The sequence below is a fragment of the Genypterus blacodes genome, unplaced genomic scaffold, assembly GCF_046128005.1.
Source record: "Genypterus blacodes isolate CSIRO-AG114 ecotype Tasmania unplaced genomic scaffold, CSIRO-AGI_Gbla_v1 ptg000104l_1, whole genome shotgun sequence".
Taxonomy (NCBI): Eukaryota; Metazoa; Chordata; class Actinopteri; order Ophidiiformes; family Ophidiidae; genus Genypterus; species Genypterus blacodes.
Genome location: NW_027466908.1, coordinates 1297005 through 1320609, shown reverse-complemented (window position 1 = coordinate 1320609; position 23605 = coordinate 1297005). Strand labels below are relative to the sequence as shown.

The 23605-nt window shown below is 47.3% G+C and overlaps 2 protein-coding genes across 5 annotated transcripts; both read right to left on the bottom strand.

Annotated features, from left to right (window-relative positions):
- Positions 1-840: 840 nt before the first annotated feature.
- On the bottom strand, positions 841-9241 carry fez2b (fasciculation and elongation protein zeta 2b). Of its 3 annotated transcripts, XM_076160183.1 has the most exons (10): positions 8846-9241; positions 6593-6701; positions 6304-6417; positions 6024-6165; positions 5503-5630; positions 5225-5374; positions 4462-4537; positions 4256-4321; positions 3896-3923; positions 841-3465 (listed from the first exon to the last, which is right to left on the bottom strand). In XM_076160183.1, the coding sequence occupies exons 1-9, from the start codon at positions 9151-9153 to the stop codon at positions 3913-3915; spliced, it is 1104 nt and encodes a 367-aa protein (XP_076016298.1). In that variant the 5' UTR covers positions 9154-9241; the 3' UTR covers positions 841-3465; positions 3896-3912. The 3 variants fall into 3 exon arrangements, with proteins under 3 accessions (XP_076016298.1, XP_076016296.1, XP_076016295.1); XM_076160181.1 differs by lacking the exon at positions 3896-3923; XM_076160180.1 differs by lacking the exons at positions 841-3465; positions 3896-3923 and having other exon boundaries at positions 3931-4321.
- Positions 9242-13145: 3904 nt separating this feature from the next.
- LOC143008382 (WD repeat-containing protein 26) lies at positions 13146-23085 on the bottom strand. Of its 2 annotated transcripts, none has more exons than XR_012964584.1 (14): positions 22458-23085; positions 20476-20575; positions 19130-19186; positions 17754-17890; positions 16829-16926; positions 16365-16521; positions 15976-16114; positions 15434-15574; positions 14860-14979; positions 14238-14383; positions 14060-14138; positions 13841-13970; positions 13414-13699; positions 13146-13326 (listed from the first exon to the last, which is right to left on the bottom strand). XR_012964584.1 is itself a non-coding variant. In XM_076160114.1 (14 exons), the coding sequence occupies exons 1-14, from the start codon at positions 22760-22762 to the stop codon at positions 13301-13303; spliced, it is 1830 nt and encodes a 609-aa protein (XP_076016229.1). In that variant the 5' UTR covers positions 22763-23085; the 3' UTR covers positions 13146-13300. The 2 variants fall into 2 exon arrangements, 1 of the variants encoding a protein (XP_076016229.1); XM_076160114.1 differs by having other exon boundaries at positions 13505-13699.
- Between the last annotated feature and the right edge of the window lie 520 nt (positions 23086-23605).

Genomic DNA, 23605 nt, shown 5'->3' with positions numbered 1-23605 from the left:
TAAGTACTTGGGTTATAAATAATGTGCTTGCAACTGCTTGAAATTTAAATTGTTATTGCATTATTTTAATGATAAATCGCTTTCTGGTTGATTAATTGGCTCTTTGGATAAATAAAATGGTGAGTGCTTTGACCAAACTTGATGGGTTAATGGCTTGTGGTGCCATCTGACGGTTGTGTATGGAATTACAACTTATTTTACCAGGCCAAGATATGGTGCCGTACAAAACATGTCAAATGTGGATCTCCTGACTTTTTTAATTTAACATATCAACGATGACGCGATTGACGTATAAAACCGGTAGACCAAGACACTTTCTTATTCATTCACAACACATTTCACGCTCTTTGCTTCCACCTTCCTGTCTAAAGTGTTTATTTCTCATACTTTCTATAATCTAATCAAAACTCACAAAACGGCCAGAGTCATTTCTGTATCCTCCTTTTAACTCTGCAGTTTATTTGGAAAAACGGATAGTCACTTTTGTGTCCTTAAGCTAACTTCGCTTAATTCCGTTCCAATCCATTCACTTTAAAGGCGACAATGCGCGTGCGGACCGCGGATCTTCAAATGACGCATGAAACAAATGAGGAGGATCGCATTGTTTGAGCTTTTCTGGATTTAAATAAACAAATTGCCAATGAAACGGATAGATTTCTCGGATCTGTTTTTAATTGGAGGAGCCCACTGTCAAAGAAAATCAATATTGTTTAATCTTTGGTGTAAACAAATCTCTGTCTCGCGCTCCTTTTGTTTCCGTCAATGTCGGCCACACAGAGGAAAGTGAGGTGGGTCAGTGAACGTCACATTGTGATCACAGAACAGAATGAGCCAGAACAGTAAAAGTATTCACGTTAATTTATTTGAAATGAGATGCAATGCAACATGGGGCACAAAACACTTGTGTCATTACAATCAATGATATGGTTACAAAACATTTACATAATAAATTAAGTTACTGCAGTACCAAGTGAGACAGTAAACATGGAATCCCCAAACCTGGGGTTATTTATATTGCATTAAAAACAATATGAGTTGATTTTAATGTACAAAAACATGTAGGCATTATACAAAGGCAGCCTCTGCGTCGCTTGTCATGTTCTACATATATAAATATAAATCTCTAAAGTTGTAGTTACACTGATATGTCCGCTAAGAGAGACCGAGGGAGGGGAGGGGGGATGAGGTCATTGACCAACATGCAGACGTTCATCAACTAAAAGGAACCAATGTCCAAACCAGATTGACACAGCTGATGATCATTTCTCCCTGATTACAGCTCAGACTGCCTTTAAGACAAACATGTGACGTCCTGCACGCGGACGGAAGGAAGGAAGTAAAAGTATTCCACCGTTCTGTGAAAACACTTGATGTATGGCCTCATCTGTGTGTGTGAGATGAGTCGTAAATCGATTATCGAGGTCATAATCTAGATCTGTTACCTGGTGAAGCTTTGATTTGTGCATCATGATGTGATCAGAGTGAAAACGTACCGGGCGAGCATTTGTCCCTTTTTAGTGTCAGATCAATACTACTGTACACAAACTAGTCATGATCAGAAATGTGTTTGCAGCAGTTATGGAGTGGTAATGTGGGTACACACACACTGACTTCATGTAGCACTACGACTCTCTCTCTCTCCCTAAATGGACTCTAAACACAAGCTTATCTTTGTGCCATCTTCCCAACATTCATCATCTTGACTTTCCCTTTCTTCTCCTCTTCTACCTCTTCACCTTCTCCTCCATCACAACCAGCAATTTAACTTCTGGACGAGGCTACAACGTGTAGATGCTACTCTAAAGGTCTCTGAATTGAGGGATTTTCGGGGGGAAATGCTGCCTGAATGAGGTCGCTGACTTTTCTCTTTTGTAAGTCGAAGCACAATTGGCGATATTGTGCCGGGCTCCCCGGGTCTGGAGGCCTGAAAGGACCCGGTTCTACTATCTGGACTCCCGAACAGGGCTGAGTTAATGCTATAATGACAGAACAACAAACAACATATTAGTATCTACACTGTATTCAGCTAAAAAATGCTCCAACTAACAAAAACAACATAATTTAATGACCTAGTCCGGACATCATTTCCCCCAAAATGAGTCAGAGTCACTTCAAACTCCACCTACAGGCTCATCTGTGCTGCTGTACCTGAGCGCTGAGAGCAGACCGGACCTCAAAGTGACAGCCTGACATGTTCTACAGCTGTTTAAACGTTAGCGTACAATTCAGCGGCGCAGCTTAAGGTGCGTTGAAATCAGGTGGAACGAGGCGAGGAACAGTTCTTCGTCAGCTGTGCGGGTTTATTATGTTATTAAGTCTAATCTAGTGAGACTCCAGCTACTGATCCGTACCACGTTACCACCAAAGTGTCACCACCACGTCCCTAACATCCATAACATGTAGAGGTTTATAAAGAAAAACACACAAGATCAAGTAGAAGCTTAACTACGTCCTTATCAGACAAACTAGCTGCTAAACCGCTCACTGATGATGTCACCGGCTACGTTGTTCTTCCATCTAGGAGAGTGACAGTACGAGTTTGTGAGGTGGGTTCACTACTGGGTGGCTAAAAAGGTCAAAAATAGCATTTATTTACAAACATCGCAATGAGGTCATAAAAGTGACGCCAAGACCCGACTCGCTTAAAAACTCATCCAAAAATATTTGTTCTTTCTTAGACATTTTTGCTTTTCCCTTTTATCAAAAAAGTGACTCTTTTAAAAAGCTTCCCAAACGCTGCAACTCCACAGGATAGTATACAAAATATTCAATCTCAACATTGGACTATCAATGATCGGGAACACGCAGACCAGGCGGAGCGACGGGTCTGAGGTTCAGAATAAGAGGGGCGTTTGTGAGTTCTGGATCTGAAAGACATAAAAACAAACTAAAGAATGGAACCAGAACCGGATCGTGCAGGATCGTGCCTGATTGCCGAGCGCCGCAGGGGATTTGGTTTCCTCTCAGCCGGCACGAGACTGCAAAGATGCAAATGCCTGGGAGTTACAAAGCAGACTCGTGATTGTACTTTGTTTCCGTCATGTGACTCCGCTGTAGAATAATAATAAAAAATAAAAGCGTTTCCCTGACGCGTCGCCGCTCCACAGGCGAAGGCGCTCCGACTAATACTGACTCCAAGCAAACATTCATATCATGCAGCCGGGATTTGTTGGATTGTAGCACTTTTAAAACGTTAAAAATGAACTGATCTACACAAACAGACGCCTATTGTCTATAGAGTTAGAATGAAATGAACAATAGGGACAAATATGTGGCAAAGTACGAGTACAAAACACGCCACAGGGACCGAGGCTGTTACTTGAGGAGGAAGGTGAGGCAGGCCAGATGCTTCATCATCCGTTCGTCGTCGGGGTTCTTCCTGAGCTCCGGATCCTTCTTCTTGACGCTCCAGCGGACGCTTCTGGAACGCCGAGGCCTCGCCTTGGATTTATGTAGGACACAGAACTGTGAAAAGAAGAACGGACGAGCCGATCAATGCCAGTGTGGTTCCACCTGCTGTGGCACATGAAGAGGAAGAAGAGGAAGAAGAGGAGGAGGAGGAGGAGCTTGAAGCAGGGAGCAGCTGCTGAAGGGGGAAACATGTTGGGGGAGAAAAAAGGAAGCAGAATCTACAGGTTGAAGCAGACGGGTCAACAGCAACGGAGACTACAAGCTGGGCAGTAAAGGGAGGGAATGTGTGTGTGGAGTGTGTTCATGTCCTGAGGACGGGTGGAGCAGCACAGCACGATAAGACGCTACAGCGAAGAGCAGGGGGGCTGCTGGAGGGGGGAGGGCGGGGTTAGAGACATATGGAGGAGGTGTGTGTGTGTGTGTGTGTGTTAAGGATAAAAGCCGTGTGTGAGGATCTGCGTTGATGTATCAGTGAAACACAAACCTCGGCGTCCGCTGCCCTCAAACCAGAGCTAACGAGAGGACGAGCAGCACAGACGAGAGACAGGAAGGGACACGTCAGACAGGAAGTGAACGGCGGCATAACAATCACATCTTTGTACCTAAAAGCGAACCGCTGCCATTTCTACTCTCAACATCTGCACACAAACGTAAACATGAACCTTCTACCGCCTGAGGTTGTACTTCCTCTTTTGGACAGCAGGGGGCCGGTTGCATAAAACACACTTAACAAGATTAAACATCACAACTGAGAGGATTTAAGGCTGAACTGAAAGATTGACTGGGTTCAGTCAAAGTGTGAAGGAGGACGAGGAGGAGGAAGAGGAGGAGGTTTGATCTTCACCTTTGAGGATGTAGTCTGTCAGCAGGCTGGGCACCTTCTCACTGTCGTCCCTCATTGCCTGCAGGACTGACGAGGCAAAGACAGACGCACAATGAAGAGATCAGGAACAGAGTCTGGGTCAGTGTGTGTGTGTGTGTGTGTGTGTGTGTGTGTGTGTGTGTGTGTGTGTGTGTGTGTGTGTGTGTGTGTTTAATCAGCTCACTCACTCTTTGTCAGGATCTGCAGGTCGTCTACACACGGGGATCCTGCGTTCTTCTCATAGGGGATCACAGTGGTCAGGTACTGAGGGGGTCAAAGGTCACAGGTTAGAATGACAAAACATGTGAAATATCAAATGTCAGCGTGAACGTGAACGTGAAACAATGTTCAGACAGTTTGATGCGTGATAATGTGTGTGTGTGTGTGTGTGTGAGATGTAGATCACATGACAGCAAATTAAATGTGAACTTATGACGACAATAAGGAACCAACAGAGTTTCCAACACTTTAAAACAATAAAAACAATGAACACAGAAATTAAAGTAAAACAACTGAAGAGATGAGAGAAGACGTGACGCCAAACGCCCCGGTGAGAGCTGTGGAGGAAGTGAGAGACGTGCAGAGGTGAAGGAAACGAAAAAGAAGGCAGTGAGGAAGAGGAGTGCAGAGGAGGGGGGGGGGGCACCTGTTTGTCCCCTCCTGTGGTGCCGAAGGTGTGACGCAGGCTGCTGTGAATCACACTGGAGAGGCCCTCCAGAGTGAGGAGCTACAGGAAGTGAGAGCCCGGAGGAAAAGAGAGAGAGAGAGAGAGAGAGAGAGAGAGAGAGTGGCGGAGATAAAGGAGGTTTCTAGGTTATGACACAGCAAGAGAAGAAGCCAGAGAGGCGCCGCACGTGTGACCGCCGTCTGGTGCATTTTGAGTCCATGCGTCATGCAGCCCTGCTCAGTGAGGTCATGTGTGCACGTGTTGGTAAAGCTCCCTTCACTCACCGTGCCCGGTATGTGCGTGCTGCCCGTCTTCTGCCCGTTGGGCCCGGTGGCAGAGACGCTCCTGATCTTCTTCCTCTTGCGCAGCAGCTCTCTGTGCTCCTTCTGCCTGTTCTGCACGTCGATCAGCAGAGAGATGAAGCTGTTCTTCACCTGAGCGCAGGAGGAAACATCAATGTGGGTTTGTTTTGAAACTTGCTTTGCACTCATCTGTCAGAGTCAGTTTGTCTTCTCCTGGCTGAGCTGAGTGAAGTAACGAGGCGTTTATAAATCAAGCGCACCTCCTTCTCGTAGTCCAGCTCGTCTCGCAGGGCCAGAGCCTGGATCAGCTCCTCGCTGTAGCGCCGGATGGCCGACTCCACCTCCTCCAGGGTGGCGCTCAGCGCAGACATAGACATGTGACGCAGCCCTGCAGACACACACACACACACACACACACACACACACACACATCAGGAGGGAGCTGCAGCACTGTGATCACACTCATACTATGGATTCCTAGTTTAGATTATATAACATACAGGGGCCGAGCACGAGCTGGGTATTTTTACACGTTACATAAGAATGTGTTTATGTGTGTTTATGTGTGTGTGTGTGTGTGTGTGTGTGTGTGTGTGTGTAGCCTTAATGTGTAACCTCTTACACACCACTGATCAGGTGACCATCAAAGTGCAGCAGAGACTCAAGTCCACACATTCAGGGAGTGGAGACATTAAAGGTGTGATGCATTGTGGGTGATTCTGTCCTGTCCAGGTGTTGTGTGTTACTGTGAGCGTCCTGCAGGGGGGCGGGGGGTACTCACTGTCCTCGTAGCTGGTGTTGGAGCTGGAGCGCTTGACGGCGTTGAGGTCCTGAGACAGCATGGACAGGTCGGACTGGGACGGGCTCTCGTCGTCCTCCGGGTCGGGAGAGTCTTGCATCATCTCCTCAATCTCCTCTATCACCTAGACAACAACCCGACACACACACACAGTGAAGGATGTGTTGTCTAGTTTCTCTCTTTGTCATGTGTTTGCCAGCAGGCGGCGTATTAAGACATGAATTGTGTTTGAAGCGCATCACTTGCTACACAAATGTTCAACCTGTTCAGCGGTGAAGATGGGCTCCACGTTGATGGAGGAGACGATGATGGAGTGCATGTCCATCTGCTCCCTCAGCTCCTCGTCATCCGACAGGTCCAGAGACTGGTTGTCCAACTTTTGTCCATCGGCGGACGGAGGGACAGAGAGACAGACAGACAGAGAGAGAGAGTCAGCTCTACCTCAGGATGGTGATATGGAACAAACTGTGAAAGCAAAGCCTGGATGATCCATTATATGTGTGTGTGTGTGTGTGTGTGTGTGTGTGTGTGTGTGTGTGTGTGTGTGGTACCTCATTCTTCCTGAGGTTGAGTGAGGGCAGGTGTAGTGAGCGAGTGTACGACGTGTTCCAGTCCACTGGCATCACGTTGCCATAGTTATCTGTTAAAGCGTTCCACACCCTGGGGGGAGGGAGAGAGAGAGAGAGAGAGAGAGAGAGAGAGAGAGAGAGAGAGAGAGAGAGAGAGAGAGAGAGAGAGAGAGAGAGAGAGAGAGAGAGAGAGAGAGAGAGAGAGAGAGAGAGAGAGAGAGAGAGAGAGAGAGAGAGAGAGAGAGAGAGAGAGAGAGAGAGAGAGAGAGAGGGTCCATTATATCAGGAGACTCATTTAATCATTAGAGTGAGAGAAGTGGAGCTATGAAATAAAAGACAAAGGATATGTGAAGAAATAGAAATATGGAAATGATGAAATAATGATGAAATCTGGAACGCTGATGTCGTTTCCTTCCTTCTTTCCTGCGACCCACCCACGCCTCTGGACATCAACTCTCACGCATGCTTGTCTAAATCACACCATGTGTGTTTGGTACATTTGACTCATGAATGTACGGCATATTGACTACGTGGCGACTCTGAACACTGAGTCCCCGTGTGTGAGCCTGAGTCGCTGTGAGCAGAGAGAGGACGGATGCTGTGAGCCCATGTGTCAGAATGGCACCGCTTCATCTCTCCCTCTCTCTCCCTCTCGCTCGCTCCCTCTCTCTCTCTCTCCCTCTCTCTCTCTCCCTGACACACACACACACACAGGTTTACATAAGTTCATGTTTGTTCCTGAAGTGCCATGCACAGCTTGGTATGTGTGTGTGTGTAGGTTGTTCTAAATAGGGCGAAGGCTGGCAGGAACTCTTTTCTGTGCCTCAGGTCGTGACACCTAATCTGATGCAGCGTGCAACATGCAAAAATAGATGCACAGGGAGAATTTGCATTTTGAATACATGTTTGCAGATTTCTTGCAAACACGCGCACGCACACACACACACACACACACACACACACATCCTCTTTGTCACCTTCTTCTACATCACAGCCACTGGTCATACTGGGTGAAGGAGAACTTGTTAAGAGCCTCGTCACGTCCAGCCAAAGTGCAGTCAGACAGAAACGACTCGCAGAGCTTGGCAACGGTCTTTGGGCCAAACCGGGCTGACGTCCAACCATCCCAGTCCCTCCCTCTGTTCCTCCTTTACTTTCCTATAATAATCACACACTTAATCTGATTCGCAAACCCTGAACACTTTAGGGCAACATTAGTAGAAGCTTGTGCGCCTAATAGAAAGTCATTATTCGCTTCATTTTGCATATCAAACACATCTGAGGTGACGCTGTCTGACATTAAGTACAAAACCATACATCAAGTCCTCAATCCACCCACAGATTCAAGTAAACGTGTGTGTGTGTGTGTGTGCATGTGGAGCTCGGCCTCTGGTGATGCAGTGAAGCCAGGCGGAGTCATTAGATCTGCTCGTGTTGCAACAATAAAATGTGACAAGAATGCAGAATACAAAAGGATGAAGGGCGACTCAGGTGCTGTCACACTCTGATGTCAATGACACACAGCACACACACAGCACACACACAGCACATACACAGCACACACACACACACACACACACACACACACACACACACACACACACACACTGAGATAAGGAGGCTGTTAGGTCAGGAAGGGCAGATGCTGACACCACAACCTTACACAAATGATTTTAATCATATAAACCATATGAGATGAAGTTTATGAGTCAGGCTCCTTGATTCTTATGTTTAATATATATAAGATATGAACTGAACTTTCATCTAAATACAGCAAACAAGCGCTGCTGCCCCTCATCATCGTTTTACATATTCTTTATTTAGCGGCAGTTTGACAACCTAGAGCATGAAACGCTAACGTGGCAAGTGAGAGAGACACAAAACCGCCGAAGAGGCAGGAGACACAAACTTCTGACTTCAAACTGACTTAGTTTGAGTATTGTTGTTAATGTATATTTGCCAAAACAACCTCCAAAATTTACTTTCGAATCTTAATATGTCGGATTTAACTAAACAAAGTGAGCTTCAAGTGTTGACACGCAGCCTAAAGTTCATTCTCCTTCAGCAAACGCTCAACACTGATTGAGAGAAGCTAAGCTAAGCTAGGCTAAGCTAACATTCACCGACTGGACACCATTAGGTTACGTTAGCTACTTAGCCTAGCGAGGCTAATGGAGCTAGCGACTGTCAAAAGTTGGGCGAAATTTTAAACTCCCGACAAAAATCCCCACTTACTCGTCGTCTTTTAAATACGTGTCTTCCGTGATGGGTTTGATGGGGGCGATGTTCTCTGTGGTGGTGTTATAGTTTCGGAAACACACTGTCAGCTTTTCGTCGAAGTCGTGGACGAGGTCTTCCATCGACTTGAAGCTGCAGATCTCCCCGGACAAACTGTTGTCCAGGTCGGAGAAATCCTCCAGGCCTGACGGCGGGTCCCCCACATTGGAGTTGAGCTGGTCCAGCGTCTCCTCCGCCTCCGGCGACGGCTTGAATTCGTTAAAATCTTGCCAGTCCTCGTCAAAGTGGGCTAACGGGGCCGCCATAACTGCCGCGGGGGCTCTACTGACTGACGTGCCCCGGAATGATGCTCTGTTTTCGGTTTGGAGATAGAATGAGACGGTCAAGCTGAGAGAGGAGAGGGAGACGTGGGCGGGCGCTGTGACGTCACTAACAGAACCACGCCCCCGTCCTGGAACAAAACAAACCCACTCCTGCAGCATTCCTGCATTTCATCTACGTGTATGACATTTTCATCATATATCAGCGTTGGCTTGCGTGTTTTTGATGGCATCTCATTACTACGCTACAGACGCTAGCAGCATACAAAGCGGTCGGGTGTGCTTCTGCCGAAGTGCCCCAGAGCAAGGCACAAAGAGAGCATTATGTAACTAGTTGATCTCTGGCGTGGTTAGAGTAAACCTAGTCACAGTCAACCAAAGAGAGAATTTATTAAATGGTCTTTTACATTATAGTTTCCTATTTTCTGTTGGCGATGTATTCTTTTGTACCAACAGGGGTCGCAATAATTCATTTTTTCAGATACTGTGCACTTTTGTACAGAAATTCTAATCCAAACAACAATGCTTACTTAAAATAACAATGCTTTATTGGCAGTTGTTCCTTGTGCTAATTTGGCATTGATCATATACTCCTGCTCAGGACCCAAACATTGCTGTCAAGATACTTCAAAATAGATGCAAATAGCTTTAGTTCAACAGAAAGATAGCCTCAAGCTTTCCAAGCAGGTCCCCTTGATACACATTAAAAGCAGGGATTCCGGTCCAATTTTGCTTTAGGGGTGGGGTTGATGATTATGCTGGCTCTAAGGACATTTACAATCCTGCTCCATGAAACTTCCATGGGCCATTTTTTTTTCAAAACCCTGAATTCTTTATTGAAAATATGCATACATAACACTTCTCCTACACAACGATACAAAACAGTACAATCACTTTTGTAAATAACACATTGAACACAAAACCACAAATCACCCCCTTCCCCCGCCCGAGCCCAAGGAACTTAGTGATGCTACAGTAAGCCCCCGGTGCTCCCCCACCAAGCCTATCCCCACCACCAACACCTCTGTGAGAGAAATAAGACATATTGTTAAATCCCTTGGTAAACTCAGACAAAAGAACAGAGTAGACACCAGATTGCATACAGACAACAGCATTTGCCACCAGCAGGTGAATGATGGGCTTCACTGAAAAAAGCCTGTTTGGGTTCTTTGACTTGCCCGAAGTCTTCTGAAATGGTGTACGGTGTGGAAGAGGAGGATAAAGTCCATTCTACGATCCGGGAGTTGGGAAAGTGTTTCCGAGTGTGAATATTAGAACCTGACACACATAACACCTACAGAAATCACAGCCGTGTGCCTCAAGTGTTTTTTTTGGTTTTGATAAGGGGTAGAGAACTGGCAACTGCCAATTAATAATGGCACATAGAGGAGAGATTTGGGTGAAGGACACAGACATGCGATACAGTAGATTTAGATAAGGTAATTGTTTAAAGGCGAGGGGTGGAGAGTTCAAACCTGATTGATTGTAGGTAACACACTTCCTAAAGACTCATCCCAATCATACTGGCATGGGTGTTACTGTGCATATTCATTTTGTTATAGTAGTGGGAGATATACTGAAAATGCAACAGAAAAAAGAAGCGAAAATATTAAAGAAAACAGAAGAGGGATTATAGAGAATAGTTTTAAAAAACAAAAAGAGCACTCAAAATGTCTGGTTATATTTTAATATGATCATACAAGGGATAGAGGTCAACCAAAAAATGATAGAATGCGAACAAAAATTTTAAGTAACAAAAAAGTTCAATAAAAACAGACAGAAAAGCACTGTTTTAAACATTTTATATCAGTCTGTAGCAAATAGTCAATACATACCCTGAAAGGGGAGGACGAAAGCTTTGAATGGAGCACTGAACCACTGAACACCGTGGCTGATAGCAGGGGGGTTAGGGGGGGTCGGGGGTGGTGGTGGGGGGGTGGGGGTGGGGGGGGTGGGTGTTTGTAGAATTCTCTCTAAGCTCCAAAAGTGGCAAACTCAAGATGAGGCTGCTATGCCTAATATGCATGAGGTCGGGTCTTCATGATGTCACATTACAAGATATACTAAGTCACTGCGTTGGGGTGCATAGAGGCATAGTCAATCTCCTGTTCTGAGCCTTAAAGTTGACGGAACCGCCGCCACCGAGCCTACACGTCTACGGGAACCTGATGGAACTATGGCGTCGCGGTAGGTGCGAATGGAGCAAACAAGACGACTCAAAGTGCAGTGGGAGAGGAGAGGAGGGGAGGGAGCGGGGGGGCCGCACACACTGAAGGTTTGTGTGCTACTGCGGGGAAAGGAAGGCAGTTTGCGTGTTGTAAGATTGTAGTATCACTCCCCCAGCACAGACAGAGAGAGAGAGCAGCTCTAGTTATTGGTGCCTCTTCCTCCTCGTGTGGAACGGCCCGTTTGCTCGCCACACAACACTTCACCATTGTTTGAACTGTGCGCCTCATTCAAATTGCTTTTCCAAATGTAGCTCTTTGCCACAAGGTTGATTTAATGCCAATAACTCAGTGCCACTTGAATGCCACGTGGTAGGGAGGGGGGAAAAAAATGTAAAATTAGAGCCCCAGATTAAAAAAAAGTTCTCTTTTACAAAATGGCTCTCAAGTATACTTTGTTCAACAGACAAGAGGTCCTTATGGGGCTTTGGATAACTTAGAACAGGTTTAAAATTCTCTTTACAATTTTACCGTGGGATTGGGAGCATATGGGGGGGGGGGTCAAGAATCTTCTGCTGGTGTGAAAAGAACACGCATACATATCACGAGCCGATTAAGTCCGTACCCACAAATGTCAACTCTCACGCAAATGTGTGCATGCGTAATCTCTCACTCAGTCACTCACCCACACACACACGTACGTACACACACACACACACACACACACACTCACACAGAGGAGGGACAGCATTCATCAGTGTGCAATAAATTCTCTTATATCTGCAAGGGGGTGTCTTTTTTTTTTTAGAAAGTAAATGTCCCAACATTGGAAACTCCAACTCACCGACGACGACTGACCCCTCGCCTCTGATATGTGACCTGTACGTCCCTCTGTCCTCCTCCTCCTCCTCTTAGGCAGATGTAAATGGGAGTTGTGCGGTAGCTAGCTCGACAGAGGGATGGGGGTGAGGGGGATAGGGGGTGGGGGGGCTGTCAGTTGGAAACATTACAGCGAATGTCCTTGTTAGAAGTTAAATTAAGGAATAAAAAAGTTTGTTTTCCTAGTGTAGAGAAACATAAAGTGGAGTCTTCACACCAAAGCTTTCCACAGGGTACTATTGAGCTAAGATTCACTTCTTAAATGAGAATAACGCTAATAACTAGCAAATAACTCCAACATTTAGCATAGCCTCTTTTTGTATTCGTTTGTCAGCTGGTCGGTCAGTGTTTTCAGCCTTTGTCCAACGGGTCGAATGTGAAGAATATAGCGAGAGAGAGGGGGGAAGAAGAACACATACATACAGAAGAGTTGCTATATCCCCCCAATGCATCATCCTCCCCCCCCGCCCAACATCAGCCCACCGTGTCCATGGAGACATTATACAGGTGTGTGAGAGGAGAAACAGCCAGACTGGTGGAGTCCAATGAGGAGACGGCTGGGGGTTGGCTGTTACTGTCCGGAGGCATCGCAGGGGGGAGGGGGTGGGGGAGGATGCGCTCCAAGCTCGAGGTGGAGGTGGGCTTCCCGGGGAAACTTTGGGAGACCCCGGGCAACAAGATAAGAGAGGGGGAGGGGGGGGAGGGAGGGAGGAAGGAAGGCCGGGTGGAGGACAGCCGTCACAGCTCACCATTGGTTGGCGCTCGTGTTCCGTTGGGTGCTGACTGGTTTTTTCCAGGCCTCTGGGTCAAGATGGGGTTTTGGACGTGGACCTGAATTCTCAGCGTCCGTCGTTTCCACAGTTTTGTCTAGGCCAGCCAGGAGAGGTGGGGCTTTTTATTCTCACTTTTTAATTCTGCTTTTATCATGGTGGCTTTCATTTGTGATTCTTTTTCCGATGGTTTCTTTCCGAGTTGGTGTTGTTGTCGCTGTTGTTTTTTTGTTTTTTTTTGCCAGTTTAGGTTTTGTTTGAATGCGGATTCGTGGGTTCGTTGTTAGAGAGAGATGACATCTGCTCCATCAGCGACCATCAACTGTCCATGTTGCTGCAGTTCTCTGAGGAGGAGGAGAAGAAGAGACAATTGGTGAGATCAGTTCATCAATCATCCCAAACAGCTCAAACCCTTGAAGTAAAACACTCACTTGTACTCTTTTCTCCAACTACAATACTTCAACTACCACACAAAGCAAAGTCACACAATGTCCTCATCTCCATGCCGACTATGACAGCTACCGTTCAGTCCGTCCGCCTCTTGCGTGTCAAGGTAGGGCGCCGGGCCCCAGACGCGCACTGTGCCGTCGTCTGAGGCGGAGGCCATGAGTCCTGGGATGGCCGGGTTCCAGCTCACACAGTTAACGGTGCGCGTGTGGCCGGTTAGCTCGGCGATGGGCAGCTCGCCGCGCCGGTGCCAGATGTACACTTTGTGGTCTGTGGAGACGGGGAGAGACGACGACAGCGAGACAAAAGAGACATAAGTAAAGAGATGCATGAAACGACACAAGGACAGTTGTTAGAAGAGAAATCCAGATTCATGTCGCGTGTCAACATCAGGGTACTACACTGTAGTACCTTCGCTGCCGCTGGCAATAAAGTCCTCGTTGTGTCCTCCGAAGCAGGAGTGGATGGTGTAAAAGCCCTGGGTCACTCCTTGGTACTTCCTCACCAGCACCCGGTCCTGCAGGTCCCACAGGTGCACTCCCTGTAAACACCAAGCAGCCGCACGCGGTTTAGAAGCAAACACGCCGACGACAATGAAGACGAGGAGGAGGAGCTGGTGAAGAGGCTTACCTGAGTTGCTACATTTAACAAAGCTAATCTTCCATTCTTTGAAACAGTGAAAGACATGATAGGGTGGTCCTCCTGAACTCTGTAGGGACACACGGACGAGACACAGGCAGTCAGTCAGTCGGTCGGTCAGGCTACATACGACAGTCGGGTGCGGGCGGTAAGGAGGACAGACACCCACATGTTTCTGTCCGTAAGGTCCTCAAAGTTGTAACCGCGGATCCGTTGATGGTTGTCGGAGGCCAGCACCGTCCTGCCGTCGCCCAGGCACCACAGGCACTGCACCCTCACGCCCTCCCAGGAGTCCAGCAGGTTACCGTCCAGGTCCTGCCAGCACAGACAGGCCAACAGACAGACAAACAGACAAGACAGTGAGGTGCTGGATCTGGGCGGACGCCTCTCATTTGTTACAGTGATTGAAGACGGATGTGTACAGAGCACAGTGACGCGGCCGCCGTCCTAACAGCCAATACGCTCATTGACTTCTGGTAAATGAGTAACACACAGGGCGCCGCTCACACAGACACCAGCCTGACATGAAGTAAACAACACTCCAGGGTTCATCAGGTTCACCAGAGACAAATCAATACATGGAGGTGGACCATCAATCTAAAAGCCGTCTCCTTTAGGTCATAACAACACTTGAGCAGATGCTTTGTAGCTCCTCCCACTCTTCCCCTCCCCCACCGGCCTCCTTTGCTTTGGAAACAAACCAGGCGTTGACAATGGATGCAGAGGTGATGTACACAGATGCTGTTGATGCGATACAAAGACAGAACATACAGATACACCTTTGAACTTACACACTGATAGAACTGTCCCCTCTGTCCCCCGGTGACAAAGCGTTTGCCGTCCGGGTTCCAGGCCACGCTGGTGAGACTGTCCTCGTGGGACTGGGACATTTTGGTCCTCAGCTCCCCCGTCTGGTCACCAAGGGGACAAGGCAGAAACAGTGAGAGAGAGAGAGAGCGAGAGAGAAGCATTGGGGGAAGGGAGAGGACGAAGAGAAAAGTGGAGTAAGAGAGAGGGGGAGGGAGTAAAATGAACGGGAGTAGGAGGAGAGGGGGAGGAGGAGAGGTCATTGAGTACACAGCTTAGTAGAGTATCTATGGGAGACCATAGGCATGCACATTCCTGTCTGCTTTCCATCCAGAAGCCCCATATTTACTGAATTTGTTTATGGCAGTTTATAGTTCCTAAAACAGTGAGTAGCTTTAGCCTCAATGTTATGATTTTACATCTGCAGTCACTGAATTAAGGTGAACAGCAAAAACACTCATGACACACATACAGACACACACATTGTTACTGCAGACAATCAGAGGACAATACTGTGTCAAAGCCAGGCGCCTGGACTCTCGTGTGTATGAAGGTTACCTGGACGTTCCAGAGCCAGAGGTCAGAGCAGTCGTCAGGTCCACAGGCAATCAGGTACGTGTCATCAGGACTCCAGGCCAGGTAGGAGACTCCGTAGGCGTGACCCTCCAGGGTCCGTAGCAGCTTCAGTTGGTGGCTCTCCTACACACACACACATGATGGAGATGATGATGATGATGATAACCCCTTTTTCCCCAAATTCAAAACAAACAGGTCTGAGGGACACTTTGTCTGCTGAACATGCTTCTGTCCTCTTAAGTTAAGGACAGAGAGATGGAGAACGTGTGTGTGTGTGTGTGTGTGTGTGTGTGTGTGTGTGTGTGTGTGTGTGTGTCTGACCACGTGAGAAACATTCATTCACTAACTAATCACATGGTGAGACCTATGTTCCGTACAAACAAACATCAGCTGTCGAAGGGCCGATTCCCTCTTAAAGAGACCAACCAAATATTACATAATATCTTAAAACACGCATGCATTGTACCAGGAAGAATCCCACAAGACGACAGGATGAGCGTGATGAGTTTTGTCCCCACACTCACCGGGTCGACCTGCCAGACGATGACAGTGGTGTCTTTGGAGCCGGTGGCTAATTTGGTGCCATCATTGGAGAATTTGCAGAACCACACCTCGTTACAGTGTTCTGTCAGAATCTGCTGGGTGTAACACGGGAACTGTTTCCTGTCACAGCAGAGAAAAGAACAAAGGTTAGAAATCAGGAACAATGGCTGATTTTGTCGCACCGTCGACGCTGGAATCAGGATGTTGAATGAAACAAGACAGTAGAGGACAAAGACAGGAGGACGTGAACGGGACAAAGCACTTGTCCACGTCCTGCAATAATGTGGTAAATGTGCAACGATTGCGCTTGGACGTTAAACAGGAGATGATTGAGGATGATATCAGACGAATGAGCTCGGTGGTTACTGACCGGCTGCAGACGTGATCGAGGAGCAGAGAGACGGAGTCCAGGCTGCTGTCCAGCTTGGTGTTGTGGTAGAGACAGCGGTCCCTCTGCAGCTCCACCGCCTGTCGCAACAGCGTCTGCAGTCGCCGCGGCGGCAGCATCACGGAGGGAGGCAGGTACGCTGCAGGGGACAGACACATCATCATCATCACCTCGCATATGCATCGTGCCGGCGCGGAGCCTTTCAAAGTGACACTTCGTGACTTATTAGTGCGCAAGAATACTGCAGTACAGAAAAAGAAATGTCAAAGCCAATCAGCTGGTGTGAATCTGAATCTATTGTCAGAAATGAGCCGACTCCTGCCTGCTATCAGACGGTGACCGGGGTCAACTCGCCTGCTCTCCTCCTCATTTCTGGTTCAATACTGCAAAATCAGGCGAGACACGTTTCCCTCCTTTTGAGTGTGTGAAAGAGGAAGTGTCCCTACTCTGTAATTTGTCCAGCAGTCGCGAGCGTGAGGCAGTGCCCTTTCCTTCCCACTCTGCCTTGACTCGCAGATCCTCAGCGTGGCTACACATCAGGTACCTGCAGGGGGACGGAACCACACACACACACATACACACACATCTTAGCCAAATCCAAAACCAGTTACAGGAGTGAGTCATCGCAAAAAGTCCTCAGCAGGAGATATTAGATATTATGAAGGGAACTATCTGGGCTACAATCACCTGAGGTCACTATGATGTCAGATTATTATGATTACTGAAGATTCCTGTCCAGGCCAAATGGATATTGAATGAATCTTCTGGGTGCGTTGGATACAGTAAAGTGCTGCAGCTCATAAAATGGGGACGGTAACGCGTCGACAAAGTCAAGGACGCGTCGGAATACGGCTAATGACCAGAGACAGACAGACCGGCTGAGGAGAGCTGACGGATCAATGCATGATTCTGTCAATGGAGTGATGGACTGTTAAAACAAACAGGCTCGGTGTGGACGGATCAATTGGCCCTAATTGATTAGATAATGGATTGGAGTAGTTTGTTTGCAGGATGGTTGCATTGATCAGATCACAGAGCAGATGATCCCACGATTAGGGACGCATGAGAAAGCTAGAGACATCACAAGAATATTGACCCCGAGTCATGTTGAACTTTGACCTGAACTGTGAACAACTGTAACACCTGCACATCCGTTACACAGCGACACACACACTCCAGTCTGGCAATTTAATAATGTCTTACCCGTCAGCACAACAACGTATCATATAGCAAATCACTTCATTATCACTTACAAACACCAGAGAAGCAGAGGAATGTGATTTTAAGGTGACTGCGTTAGTAACCAAAGAGACCCTGAGCCGGCTGTGAGGTAACTATGAGGCAGGGGCAGAATTAGGCGTGTAACTTTACCCGCTGAGTACGTGGATGCGGTCTGTGTTGTACTTGAGCGGCGTCAGTTCTCCGCGGAGCACCTGCAGCGCCTCTAGGACTTTGCTGTCCTCCAGATACTCCAGGTACTTCTGCTGCAGGAGGAGGAACTTCATACGCTGCCGGTGAGGGAGAACACACAGATTGTGAGACGCCGACATAGAGGAGATAGAAATTTTAAAAAAGGGCAAAGGAGAGCAGGGGGAAGGACAGGCGGGGAGAAAAGACCGAGAAGAAAGCAATCAGTCAACAACCGATCAAGCAACAGCAGGTCTGTAGAAGACCGCACTAACAAGAACAACTCAGTATGAAATGTGTGTGTGTGACACTACGATCCTTGAACAGTGACACCATATGTTAAGGTGACGATTTGCAAAGACTCGGTGTCGCCTGTTCTCATTATCACAACATATTTATACACGACCGAACATTTCTAATGTCAACACCAGCGGCTCCCGTCCTCCGCACTGCAACTGCAACTGACGAGTGTGAATATGATCACGGCTCCTCGTCATGCGTGAGATCAAATGGCCTCCCGTCTTATCTAACGTATGCAGTATGAGCTACAGCCATGGCAACCGGAGCTAAACACGGTAATACTTATTAGACAGGCGGAGAGAGAAAACTTTCACCCACTTTAAGCTCACAAGGTACACACACGAACACACAGACACACATCTATATCTCCTTAACAAGGCTTGTAACTGCCCACAGCCGCACTGGATATCATGATGATGATGATGAGACTACGCTGCCACTTCTCAACACCTAAAATGGACACCCATGTTTCAGAGGCAGCCAATGATCACACAGGCTGGAGGCTAAACGGGGCAGCTAAGGTTCAATACTGGGGGACTATTATCTGTTCATCGCAGACGGGACAGTGAACAACGCACACAAACAGACACACACACACACAGTCTATACACTCTCACAGCAACTGTTGAATGGACAACAAGCTCTTGATTTCAGAGATATTATCAGATATGTCCTTCAAAGCTAAGTGTACATTTCCACTTCCTGCTGCCACTTTCAATTTATCTTAAAGCTAAACCGACATGGGAAAGTGGACGTGAGCTCTAATGTAGAACAGCCTTCTACCGAAGAACAACAGCATTATATGTTCACCGCAAATGAGGTATTCATTCTAGCCACTAGGCTCTCCGAGGTGAAATTCAGAGGAGTTTGCTGTTCAGAAAAAAAACCCAGAATGTACAGGCCGTGAATTGAAAAAGCAGCAATCCAGAACCTCCTGGCGGGCCGTCATTCAGCTCAGCTCAGGTTTGGCCAGAGAGAGAGAGAAAGAGAGAGAGAGAGAGAAAGGGGGAGGGGGGGGAGGGAGAGAGAGAGAGCCTTACCACAATAGCGTTGGGAGAATGCATCAGTGCTCTCAGCTCGTTGAGATCATTCTCAGCCTGGACCAAAACAAACGCAGGGGCGAGAGGTGGGGGGGGGGGGGGGGGGGGGGGGGGGGGGGTGGACAAGGGAGAGAAATGTCAGCTCAGCAGTTTCCATGCAAGCGCAAGAACAAAAATGAACTGAATGACAACACACGGACCATCATACAGATCTCACAGTTATGTTATGGTTTCATTGAAGCTGTGAGGAGAACGCTGAGGTGTGCTGTAGATCTGGTGTCACTCAAAATGCACCATTGAGATAAATTAAGAGTCGTGAAGAAAAGAAGGTCTCACTGTCGGTCAGGACGGAGAATAAAACCTGCCAGACTAAACTTAGCACCATTTGTCTCGTGAGCCTGCCCGCTCTGATAAAGACTCATTATTCTGCTGAATGCAAGAGGACAAGCTTAATATGACGCACGCTTCCTCTACGACGCTGGCCCGATTGGTTACTTTGTATTAAGAACTAAGGATTTGTGAGACTGTAGATTTTTTAAGCCAATTACAGAAGAAAAACCTGGAGCGTATTAAACACATCTAAGGTTTTAAAATTCCATTGGTGTTGCTGCATAATGAAGCCCCACAACAGTGCAATAACACATGAGCTTTACATGTTCCATGGTAACCTTATGATCTAACAATACATCAGCCACGGGGGAGGTATTAGCCTCTAAAGATGGGTTACTGCACTGTTCTGTGGGCATCAGAAGAATCCCATAAATGACCGAGGATGTGGTTCATTCTTGTCCTGGGAGTCGTTTTACGTTGGTGGAGCAGTTTTCCTTTCCAGCTTTTACAATCCTACTTGGAAAAAAAATCAATGCTGGTCAACTAACCAAACACCAAACACTCGCTTATAGAAATCCTTAACAAGTACAAGCAGAGGAAGCACGAGCCAGGACACTGAGTGAGAAGTAACCTGTGGGTCTGACTGACAGTGTGCCTGCATGAAGGTTCACTGAGACGCACAACTTTAACGATTTAAACTATTGGTCAAGACTAAGACCAAGACTATAAGACAAAACTATAGTTTCATGTCATGGCGGTTACCTGCAGGCACTTGTCAGGAATGTAGATCAATCTTATATTAGATACAACCAAGACAAGTTGTACGTGTAATTGAATCTCAAAGGCAGAGCTTGAATCGTGTTTGATTGTAAATGATGCGAGTTTGGTCTGCAAAGACTCAAAGATCAAACAAGGGCTTCAGATTACAGCAGATACATCAGAAGGAACTATGGTCTAGACCCCAATCCCCAATCAGAACGCTTGTTGTTGTGTAACCGTGGAAACCCAAGACCAACCTTGTCCCACTCCCCCTCCATGACATGGTTGCGGAACTTGGTGGCTGAGGAGTGTTCCAGTCTGCAGCCTGATTCCTGCATCAGCAGGTCCACTGTCTGACTGCAGAGAGAGAATGAGAGGGGCAGAGAGACAGACAGAGTGAGGCCCACAGCAGACAGGCACAATGCAAGAAAGGAGAGGATTACCTGAGTGTTAAGAAGATAATATATGCTCACCACCAACCGCTATCACTAAGCACACACATGATATTTGAACTTTTAACACTCAATCAATACTAAGAAGTTGCGAGACAAGTCAGCATTGTGCTGAAAGCTTTAACACACCGAGCTGTAATTAAGGAGAAGATTCTGTTTTTCCTGAGTTATCAATCTATGGCATGTTTCTGTGTCAAATTATGTTTACAATGCTAGCAGAGTGGAAGATCTGAAACTGGCTTCATAAAATAACTTTCGCGCAAGGACAAAATTAATGTTGCAGGTTGACAAAGAAACAAAGAGGGATTTGTGTCTGGGCCTGTGTGAGATGTGTGTGGACAGCAGGGGCTTCATGTGGGACAGATTTCCACTGCAGTTGTCATCAGCTTATCAGCTTGCCAGCATTGAACCTTAACCATCTGTCCCACCAGACCCTCTTTACGTGGAGTGAGAATAAAAGTGGGGTGGGAGGTAGCTGACACCTTCAGAACAGTGACATCATCCTCAGGTATCAATGGCGCAGCAGCTCTCATCCTGCTGCCTGCAACACCGTGTACCCCCCTCCTCTGTAAACACTGCAAGGCTGTCACACTGTCTTTGACAATGCCATGTCATTTTAACAGTGCCGTGGAATGGAAGCTACACTTTCCCAGCTGGGTACCACAGAGCAGCTGATGTCTCTGGGCCCACTGGACCTCACAAGAGCCTCCTGTGCTATAATTACCTTCAAACAAGGTCTCCATCTAACACAGCTGGTGAGACATGAGATTCCTCAGCCGCCATGAAGCTCATTCTGTCCCATTCAGCACCAACTGTCCCCCTCGGCGTGTCTACATAAATACACGTCCTAACCTTACACACCACTGCCACTGAGACTGTTGACACACTGGCAGTCACACAGAAATGAGGTCAAACAAATCGGAAAGTTGTCGTTGACGCTGAGACATCGACACAAAATGGTGTTTAATAGGTCTGATGAGCGGGTTGTTGGATGTGTCAGCTCAAGCATGTGCACACACTCGAATCAGGGCAGTTTACATATGAACCCTTCTCGTTATTACACCGTGATCGGGCTATTTATGTTCCTCCGACGTCGTCACGGCGAAACGATGTTATTCTAACCGAGGTAGCAAAGCAGGAAAAGGGAATGAAAACATAATCGGGGCCAAAAGCGACGCTGTCAAACCCGCATATTGTTTAGTTCCTCCGCATTATTTTGCGCAACAGCCCTTGAGATGAAACACACACGAGAAAACATGACAATCCAGCTTTTATCCTTAAATCCATTCCTTCTGTTCACATGGCAACTGCTTAAAACGCTTTACAAATTGTCAAACCAAATCTTATTTCCTTGTATTCGCGTTACCAGATGATGTAATGGCTTATTTTAGTGTAAAATGTATAATGTGGAGTAACGTGTTATTGTTGCCGTCTGCTGATAAAAACATGTTTCAGATCAGAAAGGAGTCTTGTGCGGTGAAACTGTGAAGTGTTTTCGTGTTCGTGTGGACGTGAAATGTCAAGACAAAACACTTCAGCGCAGGCTAGTGGCGTTAGCCGGCGAGCTAGCAGTGTTATTGTGCAAGATGGACCCCTTCTTTCTACCAACCGCCGAGCTCCCAAGCTAACACCCCATCCCCCCATGTTTGTCTGTCAAACGCAATAACAGCGCTCTGCCCGGCTCCAATTTCCCAGATTCACACTGAATATGAGTCATTCGGATTAAACCCCATATGTTTAGATGTTTTCGAAGCATTTCCCTCGGCTGACACATCGAGTTGACTTACTTTAGCCCCAGTCCGTGGAGATGTTGCCCTATTAATCGGATGACATCTTCCTCCGCCTGCGAAAGACGTTTCTTCTTTTTCAGAGAGCCAACCTCCGAGCTCGAAGCCGTCGAGACAGCCGAAGTCCCCGAACCGGGCCCGCTTGACGACCCATTACTGGTACCGACACTGTTTCCGTTGTCTGTGCTGGAGAGAAGCCCATTCGAGTGGGTCCCACCGGCCGAGGAGGACTCCCCGTTTTGTGCGCTGTTTAGGCAGGAAAGCTCGGAGGATTCTTGTCCCTGTCCTGCCCCGTTTGCCTGCATATTAGTGCCGAGGCTGTTGACAACACTTCGGTTAAAGTGAATGGCTGAGGTGGCTTGAGAGTGTGGAGAGAGAGTAGCAAGTCCTAGGACAACTCCGGAAAGGCCCGTCACAACTGCTGAAGCCCCGGGCTCTCCTGCTCCCTCCGCCGCCGAGGCTCGGTGTTTCTTCCGCGGGGGCGGCGACGCTCCGCCGGTGTCCGAGTCGGAGGAGGAGGAAGCGGAGGCCAGAGTTTCCTCACCGAGAGCGGCCGTGGTTAGACGCCGACGGAGCTCCGGGTGGGAAATTCGGTTTAAGCTTCCAGATTTGAGGCGTCGTTGTCGGACTCAGACCGGACTGTCAGTGTGAAGCCCTGTCAGTTAGCCAGTTTTTGTTGTTGTTTCTCCAAACAGCTGCAGTTCTAATGGAGTCCTGACGCCCTGACGTAACCGGAAATTCCTACACTACCATGCTTCCGGGTAAAATTATAATCCATGGGTGGCGCATGGGAATTTATTAAGCATAATTATTAACAACAAACCATAGCACATTAGAATTCATCACAGTATCGTTAAAATTATAACTAAATCTGTAATGTTTAGTTTAGTATTACTGTCAGTCGGAGGGGGCGGATAGTTCGGGTAAATCGTTTTTTTAGTTACTTTTTAAATTAAAACTAATTATTTTGATGACAGAATGATTGCTCCACACCATGACCGTATGAGGTCACGGAGGTCCAGACTCCGATAATTATGTCATGGTGAAAAAAAAAATAAAAATCGGCTTTATCATTATATTTATAGTCCGGGTTGAAAACGAGCGTTTGGCAGCTGTTTGTGTGTGAGAGGTGAATCACATTTACAAGC

Excerpts from the sequence above, each read along its gene's own strand:
- LOC143008382 (XM_076160114.1), bottom strand. The coding sequence starts at position 22,762 with ATGCAGGCAAACGGGGCAGGACAGGGACAAGAATCCTCCGAGCTTTCC. Across the intron at positions 16,927-17,753 it reads CGCATCCACGTACTCAGCGG|GTACCTGATGTGTAGCCACG; the intron begins GTAAAGTTACAC and ends GTCCCCCTGCAG. Across the intron at positions 13,700-13,840 it reads TATTGCCAGCGGCAGCGAAG|ACCACAAAGTGTACATCTGG; the intron begins GTACTACAGTGT and ends CCGTCTCCACAG.
- fez2b (XM_076160180.1), bottom strand. The coding sequence starts at position 9,153 with ATGGCGGCCCCGTTAGCCCACTTTGACGAGGACTGGCAAGATTTTAAC. Across the intron at positions 6,418-6,592 it reads TCAACCTCAGGAAGAATGAG|TTGGACAACCAGTCTCTGGA; the intron begins GTACCACACACA and ends GATGGACAAAAG. Across the intron at positions 4,538-5,224 it reads GCACGCACATACCGGGCACG|TACCTGACCACTGTGATCCC; the intron begins GTGAGTGAAGGG and ends TGACCCCCTCAG.